General features: G+C 34.7%; 1 protein-coding gene across 14 annotated transcripts in view; it reads left to right on the forward strand.

The window, feature by feature from the left end:
- FAM135A (family with sequence similarity 135 member A) overlaps nucleotides 1–16,795 on the forward strand; it is a 120,805-nt gene that overhangs the window by 41,183 nt on the left and 62,827 nt on the right. For 6 of the 14 annotated variants that reach the window (XM_058734375.1, XM_058734378.1, XM_058734376.1 and 3 more), the window contains 3 exons: nucleotides 809–935; nucleotides 1,617–1,770; nucleotides 5,485–5,562. In XM_058734375.1, coding sequence (XP_058590358.1) covers nucleotides 809–935; nucleotides 1,617–1,770; nucleotides 5,485–5,562 — 359 coding nt within the window. Of the gene's footprint in view, nucleotides 1–808; nucleotides 936–1,616; nucleotides 1,771–5,484; nucleotides 5,563–16,795 lie in introns of those variants that run through there. The other 8 variants (XM_058734377.1, XM_058734381.1, XM_058734383.1 and 5 more) reach the window with 5 other exon arrangements.

A 16,795-nucleotide genomic window follows, 5' to 3' on the forward strand; every position in this document is an offset into this window, starting at 1 on the left:
CCCTTCTTTGCTGGGATGTGGATATTTAATTTTTGCAAAGCAAATTGATTTTGCAAATGAAGACTGCTTTCTGCTTATGGCAAAATTGACTTTCATTCCTGTCTTTTCCGTTTTGCCAAACTGTCAAACAGTCCAAATGCTTTGGGCTACTTATAATTAACCAATACTTTATCTCAAAATTGTATATGACTTTAAACATTCAAACAGAATATGCCTTTTACTGTATAGAATTTATGGTATATTAAATGTAATGTTAATATTAACAATAGTTCATATATGATTGAGACAGTACCTTGAACTGCTTGAAGATTGTCTTAATAGGGTTCATAGGCTTATAGTAAAGAGAAAGGAAATACCTTGTTTTTGCTAAATAGAGGCAACAAATAGATTAAGTAGCTTTTCTTTTTCTATATTTAAGTGGGAAGCTATTTCTATAAGTAGAATCCATATTTGATTAACTTTATGAACTTGGTACCAGTTCTGACAGATTAGTATTTCCAAATTAAAGCTTGATCCTCATTTGTCATTTAACTACTTGGATTCCACACTGTTTTTATTTTTAGAATCCTTTGAGACTTCCTAAAACCCAGTTATGGAGACGTTATCTCAGGCATCTAGTCTTGATTTTTTATATATTCTTTGTCTTTTCATAAATGATTTCAGTTATTAAAGGAAATTTTTCAGAATACTTTAGAAATTATAACTTTGCAAAACCCTTGCTCTTTATTTTTATAAGATTTTCTTTTGTAAGTATTCAACATTCAAATAGGCTATTAGGACAATAATAATGTAATAATTATTTCTCCAGCTTTCCTCGCCCTGTGAAGACAACTTGGCTAAATAGAAATGCACCAGCACAAAACAAAGATTCTGTGATTCCTACTCTTGAAAGTGTGGTCTTTGGTATAAACTACACAAAACAGTTATCACCAGACGTAAGAACTGAAATACTTATGCATCCTTTTTTCCTCTTATTTTAAATGAAGTGTTTTTTAACTGTTGTATCTGTGAATGTGATGTTTATGTTATTAATTATTTGAACTCAGTAATTTACAGATCTAGTTGAATATGATCTTAACAAATTGGTTGGTTCCAGTTGTTAATTGTGAAAACTAACGTGATACTTAACGATTAACCAGATTTAATGGATAAAGATCTTTGACAATGCCTTTTTTAACTTGTTACTATCACCTCTTGCTCCCTTAACAGAACTGGTAAAATCATTCCAAAGGAGCTTGTAAAGAACAGTTGCCAGAGTTGAGACTCAGCTTGCAATAGTATAAGTACAACCAATATTTCCTTAAAAGGAAAGGGACTTATACTATAGAAGCAGAGTATCTGTCCTGCAGTGCAAATGTAATTTGAATCTCCAATTTTCAAAAACCATAATTTAACCTGCTTGTTTTAAAAGCCCACTGTAATTGAAATTACTAGAGTCACATTTTATATGTTTCAATTACTTGTATGAACAGAAGCAATTCTCTAAAATATTACTGAATTTTTATGGTTTAGAATAGTTAGTAAATGCTTAGAATTTTTCCTTTATTATTCGAAGTTTTAAGTGTAGTATTTTTTGGTTACTAATACTGTATATCCCAAATCTATTCTTTGTTTAGGGTTGCAGCTTCATCATTGCAGACTCCTTCCTACATCATGCGTATCATTTCCATTATACACTTTGTGCCACTTTGCTGCTAGCCTTCAAAGGATTGCACAGCTACTTCATTACGGTAACAGAAGAGATTCCCTCTTGTCAGAAACTAGAACTGGGTATGTTAAAAGTAGCCAGACCTAATCTATAGTTGAAGTCTTCTCTTCATTCTCATTTTGCTAGTTATCAGCTTTGCCGTAGCTTTTCTTTACTAAAACTACAGTGTTTATATGCTTCACTTCTACTTCTTTCTCAATTCCATCTTTTTTGACCCTTGATATTACTTTCTGCAACTTAAAAATGCTTTTTATGCTATTGAGAAATAACTTCTTGGTTCTAAGTTTGAAATGAGTCTTTTGATAGATTTTTAAAAAAATAGATGTCAATATACCATTCCTATTAAAATATAACCAGAAAACATACTAGATAGTAAATGTTATAAGTCTCTACAAAATCATGGGGAGATGAGCTAAATCTGTACTTCCAAATATTTAAGTCTAAGCAGATTGTAGGTGCTTGGATCATTTGTATATACATTTGGTTTTAAGTGATCTCAGATCTTATTTCTTTTAATTCAGAGAATAATAATGTTACTCAGTTTTAACATTCTGAAATTTATTTAAATCATTAAAATAATCAATCTTGGTTTTAGTCCAGCAGTAATATCTGCATATATGTTACAGTACACAATAAAAAATGATCTTGTCTTGATTTTGCGTACCATTTGTAGAATGGTATACAGAATGCTTTTGCACGTATTTCACAGAAGATAAATTTTGGAGATTAGCAAAAATAGGTTTTTATTCAGACCTTTTATGTTAGCTTAATAAGCTTTTCTTTTCAAACATCAGCTAATAGTTCATCATAATAAGCACATTTTAAAATTCTCAGAATAAATTAATTTTATCATTATATACTTGAATAAATCAAGAATTACTTTTAAATTTTACTTAATCAGTTTTCTTTGTTTATTTGTTTCTCAAGGATCTCAGTCTTTTAACAGTATTGAGGCACTCTTAAAAATAGTCACTGTTATTGAAAATAATTCTTGGGTTTGAGACTAGTTAGCCTATTATAATTGCCTATTTGGGGATATAAAAGAATTGTAAGAACATGTAATGATTTGTATGTCACTTAAATTCAGCTGTGAGAAAATGCTGATATTGTGCCACTGCCTATCAGCAATTACTCCAGTGGATTTGATTAACAGATATCACTCAGTTGACTACTTAGAATACTTAATTCAAGGATCCCAGTGTATATACAGATGTACAAACAATAGGAAAATTTATTCTTTTTTGTTTATGTATTCTTTCCCAAGACAAAAATGGTAGAAACATTTTGATTACTCTCTCTCTGAAATACTCTTTTTCCTTGCTATTTTGTGTATTTAGAATCCTTCTGTTTCTCTTAGGAAAATCTTGTAGGAAACCACTGCCTCAAAAGTCAACTTTTTTAAATGTTCTCTTTTGAACATGTAAGAAATGTTTGTAGAATAGAACTAATCTAGACTATCACTATCCTCAATTCATGGAACAATGATGCTCATATATTTTTTAATTTGATTTTTTTGGAACTCCAGCACATTTTCTTAGAATCACATTATAAATTTTGGTTAATGACCAAAGTACAAAATTATTAAATTACAACATTGATGAAGGACAATACCAAGTGCCTGAAAAATAGAATTCTAAAAAGAAGCAGTGTGAAACTTAGAAGCTATGAATAATGGTATTTCTACAAGAAAAATCTGTTAGTAGTTTGGATGTTGAATGGTGTAGTAGAATTCATAGAGGCATTATCTTGTAGGGCTTAAGAGTGCATGTTTGGAGCCATTTCTGTCCCTTACTAGCTTTGGGACTGTATACACAAAGTGGTTTTCATTTGAAAGAGTGATTGAAGGGAACCAGATGTGCATAAGTAGGAAGGAAAAACGAGGACATCCAAAAGGCAGAGGGTGTAAAGGAGCTCTAGGAGTAAGACTTCTTAATGGTGTAGTTCCCTTGGGCTTTTATGGGCACCTACTGTGTCAGGTATTAAGCTAATTACTGAGGAAAGAATAGGGTCTCTATTTAAAGAACCTTGACTTCTCTTCTTTTAATAAGTGATCAGTTCAACATTGGGATGGACAGGAGGAACTCACCCAGCAAGACAGGACTTCTTGGGGCTTTAAGGTAGAGAGTTGTACCTGAGATGGGCATATAAATGTCTGTATAAGGAAGACATCTATTTGCATATAATTTTCAAATAGATTTAACATGTAATACTTGAGAACGAAAAAGCACGAGTCACATTTTAAGTTAGATAAAAATATTTCTAAAAGGAAGTAATATTTATTGGTAAATACATAATGATTAAAACAAGCACCTCTTCAAAGCCAAGATTTATTTCAAATATCTTACACAGTATTAGCACTTTATTACTAATTTATTAAAATAATTCAGCATGATAATTCATTTATTTATCAGGTTATAAATTATCTTACGGGTAAGGGTGGCTTTTATGTTATATATATTACTTTGGCCTTATACATGTAATGTAGAAAAATCATAATTAAAAGAGCCCTTATATTTAATATCAGAAGTTAGGTACTAAATGAATATAAACTTTATTCCAAATTATTTGCTTAAAATATTTTATCACAAATCAACTTCTAAGGCAAACCTAGACTTTAGTCTTAAATAGTGATAGAATAAAATTATTAGTACCTTACACATACTACCTACTCAAAATATATTTGTTGAATACTATATATGAATGAATGAATGAATGAATGAATGAATGAATGAAATGGCACAATATAGTTTTTGTTGTTACTTATAAAGTATATAGGCATCAACACATAACTTATCATAGTTTACTAGGGATCTTTAAAATCAAGACTCATCTTCAATAAATATTTATTGGTAGCATTTGTTATTCTTAAACTTTTCATCTCTATATTTTCTATTGTGAATTTTAATTTATTCTTCAATGCATCTTCTAAATATCTAAAAAATACTATTAACTATTTAAAAAAATAATTACATATTCTGAATTATTAACATTATTTATTTTTATCCTAGCAAAATTATATTACAAGCACTAGAGAGTACTTCCATAAAGCACTGTTGACTATCATTATATTCACCAGTTTTAATAGGTGGATATAAAGTAGTTCTTAATTAAAGGGTGTTTATTGTGTTTCCTTCTACTATTTGATATTTTTCTTGAGTTTTCAAATAAGTATATATAAAAGTCTTAAACTCTACCATGCTTTGAAAAATAGATCTAAACCCTATTCCCTCTTTTAAAATAATACCTTGAATTCCTTTCTGCTTTTGCCATTTTCTTTTCTACTAGTTGAATGATGTACATTTTTTTTTTTTTTTTTTAAATAATGTGTAGTTAAATATGGGTTTGGTGCAAGGAGCTCTTACTGGAAATAGGAGTCACAAGTTCAGGAATCTAGGCTTTGGCAAATGATGTAAACTTTCTGGGCCCTGGTATCTACACTTGTAAAAGCAGGGGTTGATCTAGCTCATTTCTCAGATCCCTGCCACCTCTAAAATTCTTAGTCTAAGAAATTAAAACATAAAGATAACATTGGATTATGAAATGTTGAGTAGTTCATACATTTAAATAGAAAAAAGAACAAAGTAACATAAACTTAAATGTACATCATTTGCAATTCTAATAAGCTAATTAACTAACTGAAAGACTCTGCTGTGGTGTTCTAATCTAACTGCACTGTCAGATCAATACTAAGTCTATTATCAGGTTGGAAAATTCTAGTAAACTTTATTGTAAAAGGAGTATTAGTAACTAGTGCTGTGTGCAATCCTTGTAACTAGCCAAGGCCAACATGCAGGTCCTTTATGAGCGCCTTCTCAGAAGAAAACAGCCACGAACCCAGAAAGACACCTGTCTAGGTATGTTTACAAGTAGGTTAAGTAAATAATCCTTTTCTATTAGTGTGAAATTTTGCTTTAAATTAGTGTCAAATTTCATAAATACGTATTTATTAATATAGTATGTTCCTACCACTATTATTTTAGAAATTCTAGAATCAGTTTTGTTTGTAAATAAGCTTCAGTTAATTTCTTAATTTATAATATTGACGTTTTTAATTAAAACTTGAAAAGGTAAATACAAAGATTTCTTTGGCTATTTTCCATATTCTTCTTACAGTTCCTACAAAGAGCACTTTTTGGAAACCATGTTTATTGCCAGAATTTGTGTTTACTGATAATTACCTCAAATTTGTCCAAAGTCAGCTTATCTTTGGGTAGGCCCAATTATAATGAAATGTGGGTTAAAAACTGAAGCTAATTAATTTCATGCACTATTAGAAATAAAGAAGAGAAATATCTTCAGTATCTGGTTTTGCTTTCTAAGTCAATTTAGATTTATTTTTTACTGTTCTTAGCTTCAAAAGCAAAATAGTATCAAAACATTACTATCCAGATATTACATGTTTTAACAGAAATAATCTGATTTCATTATTTTATTTATATGTTTCCCTGCATATTTTAGACTTTTGTTCTTGAATAGCAATAGTACTTAACTTACTGTACTTTCATAAGTATATTGAAGGTTTTTACTTGGTGTTGAATAGACCCATTACAATTACATTTTTTAAAAGTTATGAAAAACTATAGAAATAAAAAATAAAATCATAGTGTTTATTTCTTGGTTTTCAGAAGTATGAACAAAATGAAATTAAGGAGCCAAAATCTTTCTCACTATTTCTCAGATGAAAATAACTCAGAAAAAGTTGGGTCAATTTTCACTAAAACTGTTAATGGAGAAACTGATCTTATTGTCAGAAAAGAAAAAAGAAAGGTTAAAGACTTATTTGTGGTTATTATTTTAGAATATAATTTTATATTCTCATATAAAGTATAAAATTAAAGAATTCATAATATTAAATTGTGATCATTTCTGACATACTTTAGTGAATGAAAATATATTTCTTGTTTAAACTGTTATATTGCCAGCCTATCAGCTTACGTTTGAGCATGCTAAATTCTAAATAACTGTACAAAATGCTGCGTATATTAAGTTCTATATAAGAAGGGCCCAGGTTTTGGTTAGATGGGAAAAGACCTGATTCAAACCATAATGAAGTTAAGTGATACTTTTATTGAGGTATTTTTTTATCCTTAAAACCTGGTATTATATTGGCATTTTCTGAGCTATGTTATTACAGATATCAGTTAAATGAATGAATAGATGAATGGGTGGGTGGATTTAGAAAATAAATGTAAGATATATTTACCCTTTGACCTAGCATCCCCACTTTGGTTAACCTTTATCATAAAAATATGAGTACTAGTATGTAAAGATATATGTATAAACATGTTTATTATAGTATTTATCTTTATGATAAAACTCTGAAAATAAAGATAAATGCCCATTTTTCAAATGAAAAAGAGTAGAATATGAAGGAAATTTTCTTTTTTAATTTTAGTTAGTTAACACAGGACAATATTGGCTTTAGGAGTAGAATTCAGTGATTCATCACTACATACAACACCCAGTGTTGTCACACTTAATACAGTGTGCCCTCCTTAATACCCATCACCCATCTAGCCCATCTCTAACCAACCTCCCTCCATCAACCCTCAGTTTGTTCTCTATTATTAAGAGTCTCATGTGGTTTGTTTCCCTCTCTTTTTTTCCCTTTCCTTCTCCTGTGCTCATCTGCTCATCTGTTTTGTTTCTTTAATTCCATGTATGAGTGAAATCATATGGTATTTGTCTTTGACTTATTTTGCTTAGCATAATACATTCTAGCTCCATCCACATCATTACAAATGGCAAGATATCATTTTTTTTTTTATGGCTAATATTCCTGTGTGTGTATACCACACCGTCTTTATTCATTCATCAGTTGATGGACATTTGGGCTCTCTTCTTAGTTTGGCTATTGTTAATAATGCTGCTATAAACATTGGGGTACATGTACCCCTTTGAATCTGTATCTTTGTACCCTTTAGGTAAATACTTGAAATGTAATTGCTGGTTTAATTTTTTGAGGAACCTCCGTACTGTTCTCCAGAGAGGCTGCAGCAGTTTGCATTCCCCCCAACAGTGCAAGAGGGTTCACCTTTCTCCACATCTTCGCCAATACCTATTGTTTCTTGTGTTGTTAATTTTAGCCATTCTGCAGGTGTGAGGTGATATCCCATTGTGGTTTTGATTTGTATTTCCCTGATGATGGGTGATATTAAGCATCTTTTCATTTGTCTATCAGCCATCTGGATGTCTTTGGAAAAAAATGTCTATTCATGTCTTCTGCCTGTTTCTTAACTGGGTTGTTTGTTTTTTGGGTGCTGAGTTTGGTAAGTTCTTCATAGAGTTTGGATACTAAGCCTTTATTGGATATGTCATTTGCAAATATCTTCTGCCTATGGAATGGCAGTTTTCCACCATGTCACCATCCAGTTTTCCCAGCACCATTTGCTGAAGAGACTGTCTTTTTTCCATTGGATATTCTTTCTTGCTTTGTTGAAGGCATTTTAACAATGTTTGTTCTTCCAGGCAATGGGCATGGAATGCTTTTCCATTTCTTTGTGTTTTCTTCAGTTTCTTTCATGAGTGTTCTATAGTTTTCAGAGATCTTTAACCTCTTTAGTTGGGTTTATTCCTAAGTATCTTACTGGTTTTGGTGCCATTGTAAATGAGATCGATTCCTTGCTTTCATTTTCTGCTGTTTCATTATTAGTGTATAGAAATGCAACAGATTTCTACACATTTATTTTATGTCCTGCCACTTTGCTGAATTCATATATTCTGGTAGATTTTTGGTGGAGTCTTTTGGGTTTTTTATATGTTTCGGGTTTCCTACATAGAATATCATGTCATCAGCAAATGGTGAAAGTTTGATTTCCTCCTCACCAATTTGTATGTCCTTTATTTGTTTTTGTTGTGTGATTGCTGAGGCTAAGACTTCCAGTACTATGTTAAATACTAATGGTGAGAGTTGACATTCATGTCTTCTTCCTGACCGTAGGAGAAAGACTCAGTTTTTCCCCATTGAGGATGAGATTTGCTGTGGGTCTTTCATACATGCCCTTTATCATGTTGTAGTATGTTCATCTAACCCTACTCTCTTGAGGGTTTTTATCAAGATTGGGTGCTGTATTTCGTCAAATGCTTTTTCTGCCTCTATTGAGGGGATCATGTGGATCTTATCCTTTTTGTTATTAATGTGATGTATCACATTGATGGATTTGCGAATATTGAACTAGCTATGCAGCCCAGGAATAAATCCCACTTGATCATGGTGAATAATTCGTTTAATGTACTGTTGAATTCAATTTGCTAGTATCCTGTTGAGAATTTTTGCGTCCATGTTCATAAGGGATATTGGCCTATAATTCTCCTTTTTGATGGGTTCTTTGGTTTTGGAATCAAGGTAGTGCTGGCTTCATAGAATGAGTTTGAAAGTTTTCCTTCCATTTCTATTTTTGGAAAAGTTTGAGAAGAATAGGTATTAAGTCTTTTTTTTAATATCTGGTAGAATTCCCCTAGGATACCATCTGGCCCTGACTCTTGTTTGTTGGGAGATTTTTGATTACTGATTCAATTCCTTAATGGTTATGGGTTCATTCAAATTTTCCATTTCTTCCTGTTAAAGTTGTGGTAGTTTGTGAATTTCTAGGAATTTGTCCATTTCTTCCAGATTGCCCAGTTTGTTGGCATATAATTTTTCATAGTATTATACTTGTTTGTATTTCTATCATGTTGGTTGTGATCTCTTCTCTTCCATTTGTGATTTTATCTATTTGGGGACCTTCTCTTTTGTTTTTGGTAGGTCTGGCTAAGGGTTTATCCATTGTGTTTATTCTTTCCAAGAAACAGCTGTTAGTTTTGTCAATCTGTTCTGTTGTTTTTTTTTTTTTTTTAATTTCTATATCATTTATTTCTGATCTAATCTTTATTATTTCCCTTCTTCTGGCAAGAGGCTTTATTTGCTGTTCCTTTTATAGCTCCTTTAGCTGTAAGGTTAGGTTGTATATTTGGGACCTTTCTTGCTTCTTGAGGTAGGCCTGAATTGCAATATACTTCCCTCTTAGGACTGCCTTTGTTGCATTCCAAAGGTTTTGGACTGTTGTGTTTTCATTTTCATTTGTTTCCATGTATTTTTTAAATTTTTTCTTTAATTTTCTGGTTAAACCATTCATTTCCTTAGTAGGTTATTCTTTAAACCTCCTTGTATTTGAGGGCTTTGCAAAATTTTTTCTTGTGGTTAACTAGAAGTGTCACAGAATTGTGATCTGAAAATATGTGTGGTATGATTTTGATCTTTTTGTACTTGTTGAGGGCTGTTTTGTGACCCAGTATGTGATCTATTCTGGAGAATGTTCCATGTGCACTCAAGAAGAATGTGTATTCTACTTCACGATGAAATGTTCTGAATATATCTGTTAAGTCCATCTGGTTCGTTGTAAAATTCAAAGCTGGTGTTTCATTGTTGATTTTCTGCTTACATGATCTTTCCATTGCTGTATGTAGGATGTTAAAATCCTCTACTATTATTGTATTTTTAACAATGGGTTTCTTTATATTTGTTATTAATTGATTTATATATTTGGATTCTTCCAAGTTGGGAGCATAAATATTTACAGTTGTTAGATCTTATTGGTGGATACATCCTTAATTGTGATGTTATGCCCTTCTTCATTTCTTATTACAGTCTTTGTTTTAAAATCTAGTTTGTCTGATATAAGTATGGCTACTGTGGCTTTCTTTTGACATCCATTAGTGTAATAGATGTTAGCTGCTATGTCACCTGTAGAATTGGTGTTTCTGGTGATGTTCTCTGGTCCTTTCTAGTCTTTGTTGCTTTGGGGTTTTTTTAATTTTTTTTTTTCCTCCACTCAGAGAGTCCCCCTTAAAATTTCTTGCAGGGCTGGTTTAGTGGCCATGAACTCCTTTTGTTTTTGTTTGGGAAATTCTACATCTCTCCTTCTATTCTGAGTGACAGCCTTGCTGGATAAAGAATTCTTGGCTACATATTTTTCCCTTTCAGCACATTGAATATTTCCTGTCACTCCCTTCTGACCTGCCAAGTTTCAGTGGACCGGTCTGCTGCTAATCCTACTTGTCAAACCTTGTAGGTTAAGGTCCTATTGTCCCTAACTACTCTCAGAATTTTCTCTTATCTTTGTATTTTGTAAGTTTCACTATGATATGTAGTGGCATTGACCTGTTTTGTTGATTTTGACAGGAGTTCTCTGTGCCTCTTGGACTTGAATGCCTGGTGTGTTTTTGTGGGGTTTTTTTGTTTTGTTTTTGTTTTGTTTATTTTTGCTAGATTAAGTAAGTTCTCAGCTATAATTTGTTCAAATAAACCTTCTGCCCCTTTTACCTGTTTTTTTCTGGGACTCCTATGATACAGATATTATTTCACTTAATGGAATCACTGAGTTCCCTAAGTCTACCTTCATGATCTAATAGTTTTCTTTCCCTCTTCTTTTCAGCATTGTTATTTTCCATAATTTTATCTTCTGTATCACCTTTTCTTTCCTCTTCTTCTTCATTCCTTGTTGTGACTATTTACCATCAGTTTTGCCTCTCAGTTACACCATTTTTTATTTCAGCCTGATCTGTTTTTAGGTCTTTTATCTCTGCAGCAAGAGTTTCTCTGGTGTGTTCAGTGCTTTTCTTTCAAGCCAAGCTAGTAGTCTTATGACTGTTGTTCTAAATTCCTATTTAGATATTGCTTATATTCCATTATAAGATATTGCTTATATCTGTTTTTAGCAAGTTCCTGACTGTGATTTCTTCTTGACCTTTCTTTTGGGGTGAATTCCTCTATCTTGTCATTTTAGCTAAGTTTCTGTCTTTTGCATGTTTTGAAAGCTTGTTATATTTCCTGCGCCTGAGAGTAATGCTGTATTAAAAAGGGGTCATACACTGATCAGAGCCTGGCACTTAAGGAAGTGTTTCTAGTGTATGCTGTGTGCACTCTGCTATTGGGTTTTGGCTGCTCTTTAAGACTGGTCAGCCCTCTGCAGAGTTCCTTGCTTGCAGTGGGGAGTGTTTGGACCTTTAACTAGGTGTGCTCTGATTTGTTTGTTAAAATAAGCCTGGAAAGAAAAGAACAAAAGAATAAAAAAGAGTGGGGGGAAAAAGAAACCTGATCCAAAAGAAAAGGAAAAGGAATGAAAAAAAAAACCCAAACAATCAAAATATATAAGCCTTATTCCAAAGAAAAAGAAAAGAAGAAAGAGAAAGAAAATGAGAAAAGGAAATGAAAAAACAAAGAAAAAAAGCCATAAGGCTGATTCCAAAGGGAATAAAAAGAAGAAGAAAAAAAGTAAGCCTGATCCAGTTTCCACCAGAACTGCAGGTGACACTTTTTTTTTTTTTTTTTTTTTCAATGTTTTTTATTTATTTTTGGGACAGAGAGACACAGAGCATGAACGGGGGAGGGGCAGAGAGAGAGGGAGACACAGAATTGGAAACAGGCTCCAGGCTCCGAGCTGTCAGCACAGAGCCCGACGCGGGGCTCGAACTCACAGACGCGAGATCGTGACCTGGCTGAAGTCGGCCGCTCAACCGACTGCGCCACCCAGGCGCCCCTGCAGGTGACACTTTGAAGTACTCTATGACAGTAGCCTTGGTACATGCAGGGTGCTGCCTGTGCTGGTCTTCTGGAGGAGAGGACTGCTGGACTCACTCAGGGTCAGACCTGCCCCAGTAAATATGCAGTTGCCAGGCACAGAGGGACGGGGCTTGGTGTGAGCAGGTCCCACCTCCACTGGGGTCGGTTGTGTTGCTCTCTGAAGTCCCACCCTGTCAGTGGTAAGAGGGAAAATGGTGCCACCCCACTCTCTTATCCTTGGACAGAGGATCTCACACCCCAATTTGTTCAGGAAGCCCTCAAAGAATAGTGAGGGCAGTCAGCACGCCCTACACCACAGCTCTGGTGTGTGGCTAGGATTCAGAACTCAAAATCTTAAAGGACCAGGTACCACATGGACCCACTCTCCTCTTCTGGAGTAGAGCTTCTTTGTGCTATGTCTAATGTCCTTTGTGTCAGAAAAACAATCCGTTACCTGTGCAGAATCTATGGTTATCTGCCTCTGTGTGTGCCTGCTTCTGTCTGCCTTTCACAGGCACCTACAGGGTCTTTTGTCCTTGGAGAGGCAATATACTTCTTCCAAAAGTACTTCAGGAAGTGGAATGTTCTCTTCCAGTGCGACCCAGGAGATCCCTATACCACACTATCCTATCCACTCCAGGGCTAGCGCCCTCCTCCCCAGGGGCAAACACCACAGCTCCACTCTGGAGAAAGTCATACACTCCCAAAACCTCAGAGTTTGAGCTCCACAGACTATTTGCAAAAAACCTGGGACACGGAGTACCTCTCACTCCCCAGTCTATGGTCCAGAGAGGTTTTCCTCTTGTATGAATCCAACACTGCACTCTCAAACCCTTTCTCTTTCTCTCCCTTTTGTCTCTGCACAGAAAGGGTTCACTCCCCACCGTGGCACCACTGTTTTTCTCTTCCCCAATTCTCTTCCACACACCTCACACCTGCACACTGTCTCCCTCCAACTGTGGAGATCCTTCTGCCAGTCCTCATATCGATTTCCTGGGTATCCTGAGTGATCTGACTTCAGTACAGCTGTGTTTGAGGGAGGAGAAAAACCCAGTGTCCCCATATTTCTGTCATTTTCTACTGACCATCGATCAAGGAAATTATAAGGCATGCACACCAAGGAATATTGTGCAGCCGTTTAAAAAAAAAATTAGGGCTACATACCAGAGTTCCATGGAGTATTGCTGAGAGAAAAAAGCAAAGTGTAGAAAAGTGTGTAAAACACAATCATGTTTTTATTAAAAAAAAAAAAAAAAGGTGATTCCAAAACCCATATAAAGGCATACCTCGTTTTATTGTACTTTACAGATACTGCATTTTTTACAAATTGAAAATTTGTGGCAACCCTGCCCTGAATGGGTTTGTTGGCACCACTTTTCCAACAGCATTTGCTCACTCCATATGTCTGTCACATTTTGGTAATTCTCACAGTCTTTAAAATTTTTACATTATTTTAATATTTGTTACAGTGATCTGTACTCAGCAATCTTTGATGTTACTATTGTAATTGTTTGGGGCACCATGAACCACACCCATGTAAGATGGTGAATTTATTAATAAATATGTGTTCTGACTGCTCCACTGACCAGCTTTTCCCTCATCTCTCCCCGTTTCCTTGAGCCTCTCTATTCCCTGAGACACAACAATATTGAAATTAGGCCAATTAATAATAATCCTACAATGGCCTTTAAGTGTTTACGTGAAAGGAAGTGTTATACATCTCTCATTTTAAGTCAAAAGCTAAAGATGATTAAGCTTAGTGAGGAAGGTACTTTCAAGGCCGCAACAGGCCAAAAGCTGAACCTCTTTCTCCAACCAATTAACTGAATTGTGAATGCAAAGGAGAAGTTCTTGAAGAAAATTAAAAGTGCTACTCCATTGAACACATGATGATGAGAAAACAAAAACAGCCTTATTGCTATTATGGAGAAAGCTTTAGTAGCAATTTCACTTATATGTGGTATTCAAGAAACAAAACAAAGAAGCATAGGGGACAAAAAAAAGAGAGGCAAACCAAGAAACAGATTCTTTTTTTTTCTTTTAATATGTAATTTATTGTCAAATTGGTTTGCATACAATATCATCAGTGCTCATCCCAACAGGTGCCCTCCTCAGTGCCCATCATCCGCTTTTCCCTCCCCACCCCACCCCATCAATCCTGTTTGTTCTCAGTATTTAAGAGTCTCCTATGGTTTGCCTCCTTCCCTCTGTGTAGCTTTTTCTTTTTTTCCCCCCTTCCCCTTCCCCATGGACTTTTGTTAAGTTTCTCAGGATCCACATGAGAGTGAAAACATAGGGTATCTGCCTTTCTCTGCCTGACTTATTTCACTTAGCATAACACTCTCCAGTTCCACCCACAGTGCTACAAATGGCCAGATTTCATTCTTTCTCATTGCCAAGTAGTATTCCATTATATATATAAGCCACATCTTTATCCATTTGTCAATTGATGGACAGTTAGGCTCTTTCCATAATTTGGCTATTGTTGAAAGTACGGCTATAAACATTGGGGTACAAGTGCTCCTATGCATCAGCATTCCTGTATCACTTGGGTAAATTCCTAGCAGTGCTATTGCTGGGTCATAGGGTAAGATCTATTTTTAATTTTTTGAGGAACCTCCACACTGTTTTCCAGAGTGGCTGCACCAGTTTGCATTCCCACCAACAGTGCAAGAGGGTTCCCATTTCTCCACATCCTCTCCAGCATCTATAGTCTCTTGATTTGTTCATTTTAGCCACTCTGACTGGCATGAGGTGGTATCTGAGTGTGGTTTTGATTTGTATTTCCCTGATGAGGAGCGACTTTGAGCATCTTTTCATGTGCCTGTTGGCCATCTGGATGGCTTCTTTAGAGAAGTGTCTATTCATGTTTTCTGCCCATTTCTTCACTGGATTATTTGTTTTTTGGGTGTGGAGTTTGGTGAGTTCTTTATAGATTTTGGATACTAGCCCTTTGTCCAATACGTCATTTGCAAATACTTTTTCCCATTCCGTTGGTTGCATTTTAGTTTTGTTGATTGTTTCCTTTGCAGTGCAGACCTTTTTATCTTGATGAGGTCCCAATAGTTCATTTTTGCTTTTAATTCCCTCGCCTTTGGGGATGTGTCAAGTAAGAAATTGCTGTGGCTGAGGTCAGAGAAGTTTTTTCCTGCTTTCTCCTCTAGCGTTTTGATGATTTCCTGTCTCACTTTCAGGTCCTTTATGCATTTAGAGTTTATTTTTGTGAATGGTATAAGGAAGTGGTCTAGTTTCATCCTTCTGCACGTTGCTGTCCAGTTCTTCCAGCACCATTTGTTAAAGAGACTGTCTTTTTTCCATTGGATATTCTTTCCTGCTTTGTCAAAGTTGTTCATACTTTTGTGGGTCCAATTCTGGGGTCTCTACTCTATTCCTTTGGTCTATGTGTCTGTTTTTATGCCAATACAATGCTGTCTTGATGATTAGAGCTTTGTAGTAGAGGCTAAAGTCTGGGATTGTGATGCCTTCTGCTTTGGTTTTCTTGTTCAATACTGCTTTGGGTATTCAGGGTCTTTTGTGGTTCCATACAAATTTTAGGATTGCTTGTTCTAGCTTCGAGAAGAATGCTGGTGCAATTTTGATTGGGATTGCCTTGAATGTGTAGATTGCTTTGGGTAGTATTGACACATTTTAACAGTATTTATTTCAGTCCATGAGCACAGAATGTTTTTCCATTTCTTTATATCTTCTTCAATTTCCTTCATAAGCTTTCTACAGTTTTCAGCATAGAGATCTTTTACATCTTTGGTTAGGTTTATTCCTAGGTATTTTATGATTCTTGGTGCAATTGTGAATGGGATCAGTTTCTTTGTTTTTCTGTTGCTTCATTATTAGTGGATAAGAATGCAACTGATTTCTGTACATTAATTTTCTGTCGCGACTTTGCTAAATTCATGTATCAGTTCTAGCAGATACTTGGTGGAGTCTCTTGGGTTTTCCATGTATAATATCATGTCATCTGCAAAAAGTGAAAGCTTGACTTCATCTGTGCCAATTTTGATGCCTTTGATTTCCTTTTGTTGTCTGATTGGTGATGCTAGAACTTCCAACACTGTGTTAAACAACAACTGTGAGAGTGGACATCCCTGTCGTGTTCCTGATCTCAGGTGGAAAGCCCTCAGTTTTTCCCCATTGAGGATGATATTAGCTGTGGACTTTTCATAAATGGCTTTTATGATGTTTAAGTATGTTCCTTCTATCCCGACTTTCTCGAGCGTTTTTATTAAGAAAGGATGCTGAGTTTTGTCAAATGCTTTTTCTGCATCAATTGACAGGATCATATGGTTCTCATCTTTTCTTTTATTAATGTAATGTATCACATTGATTTATTTGCAAATGTTGAACCAGCCCTGCAGCCCAGGAATGAATCCCACTTGATCATGGTGAATAATTCTTTTTATATGCTGTTGAATTCGATTTGCTGGTATGTTACTGAGAATTTTTGCATCCATATTCATCAGGGATATTGGCCTGTCGTTCTCTTTTTTTTTGCTGGGTCTCTGTCAGGGTTGGGAATCAAAGTAATGCTG

Source organism: Neofelis nebulosa, chromosome 6 (genome assembly GCF_028018385.1).
Source record: "Neofelis nebulosa isolate mNeoNeb1 chromosome 6, mNeoNeb1.pri, whole genome shotgun sequence".
NCBI lineage: Eukaryota > Metazoa > Chordata > Mammalia > Carnivora > Felidae > Neofelis > Neofelis nebulosa.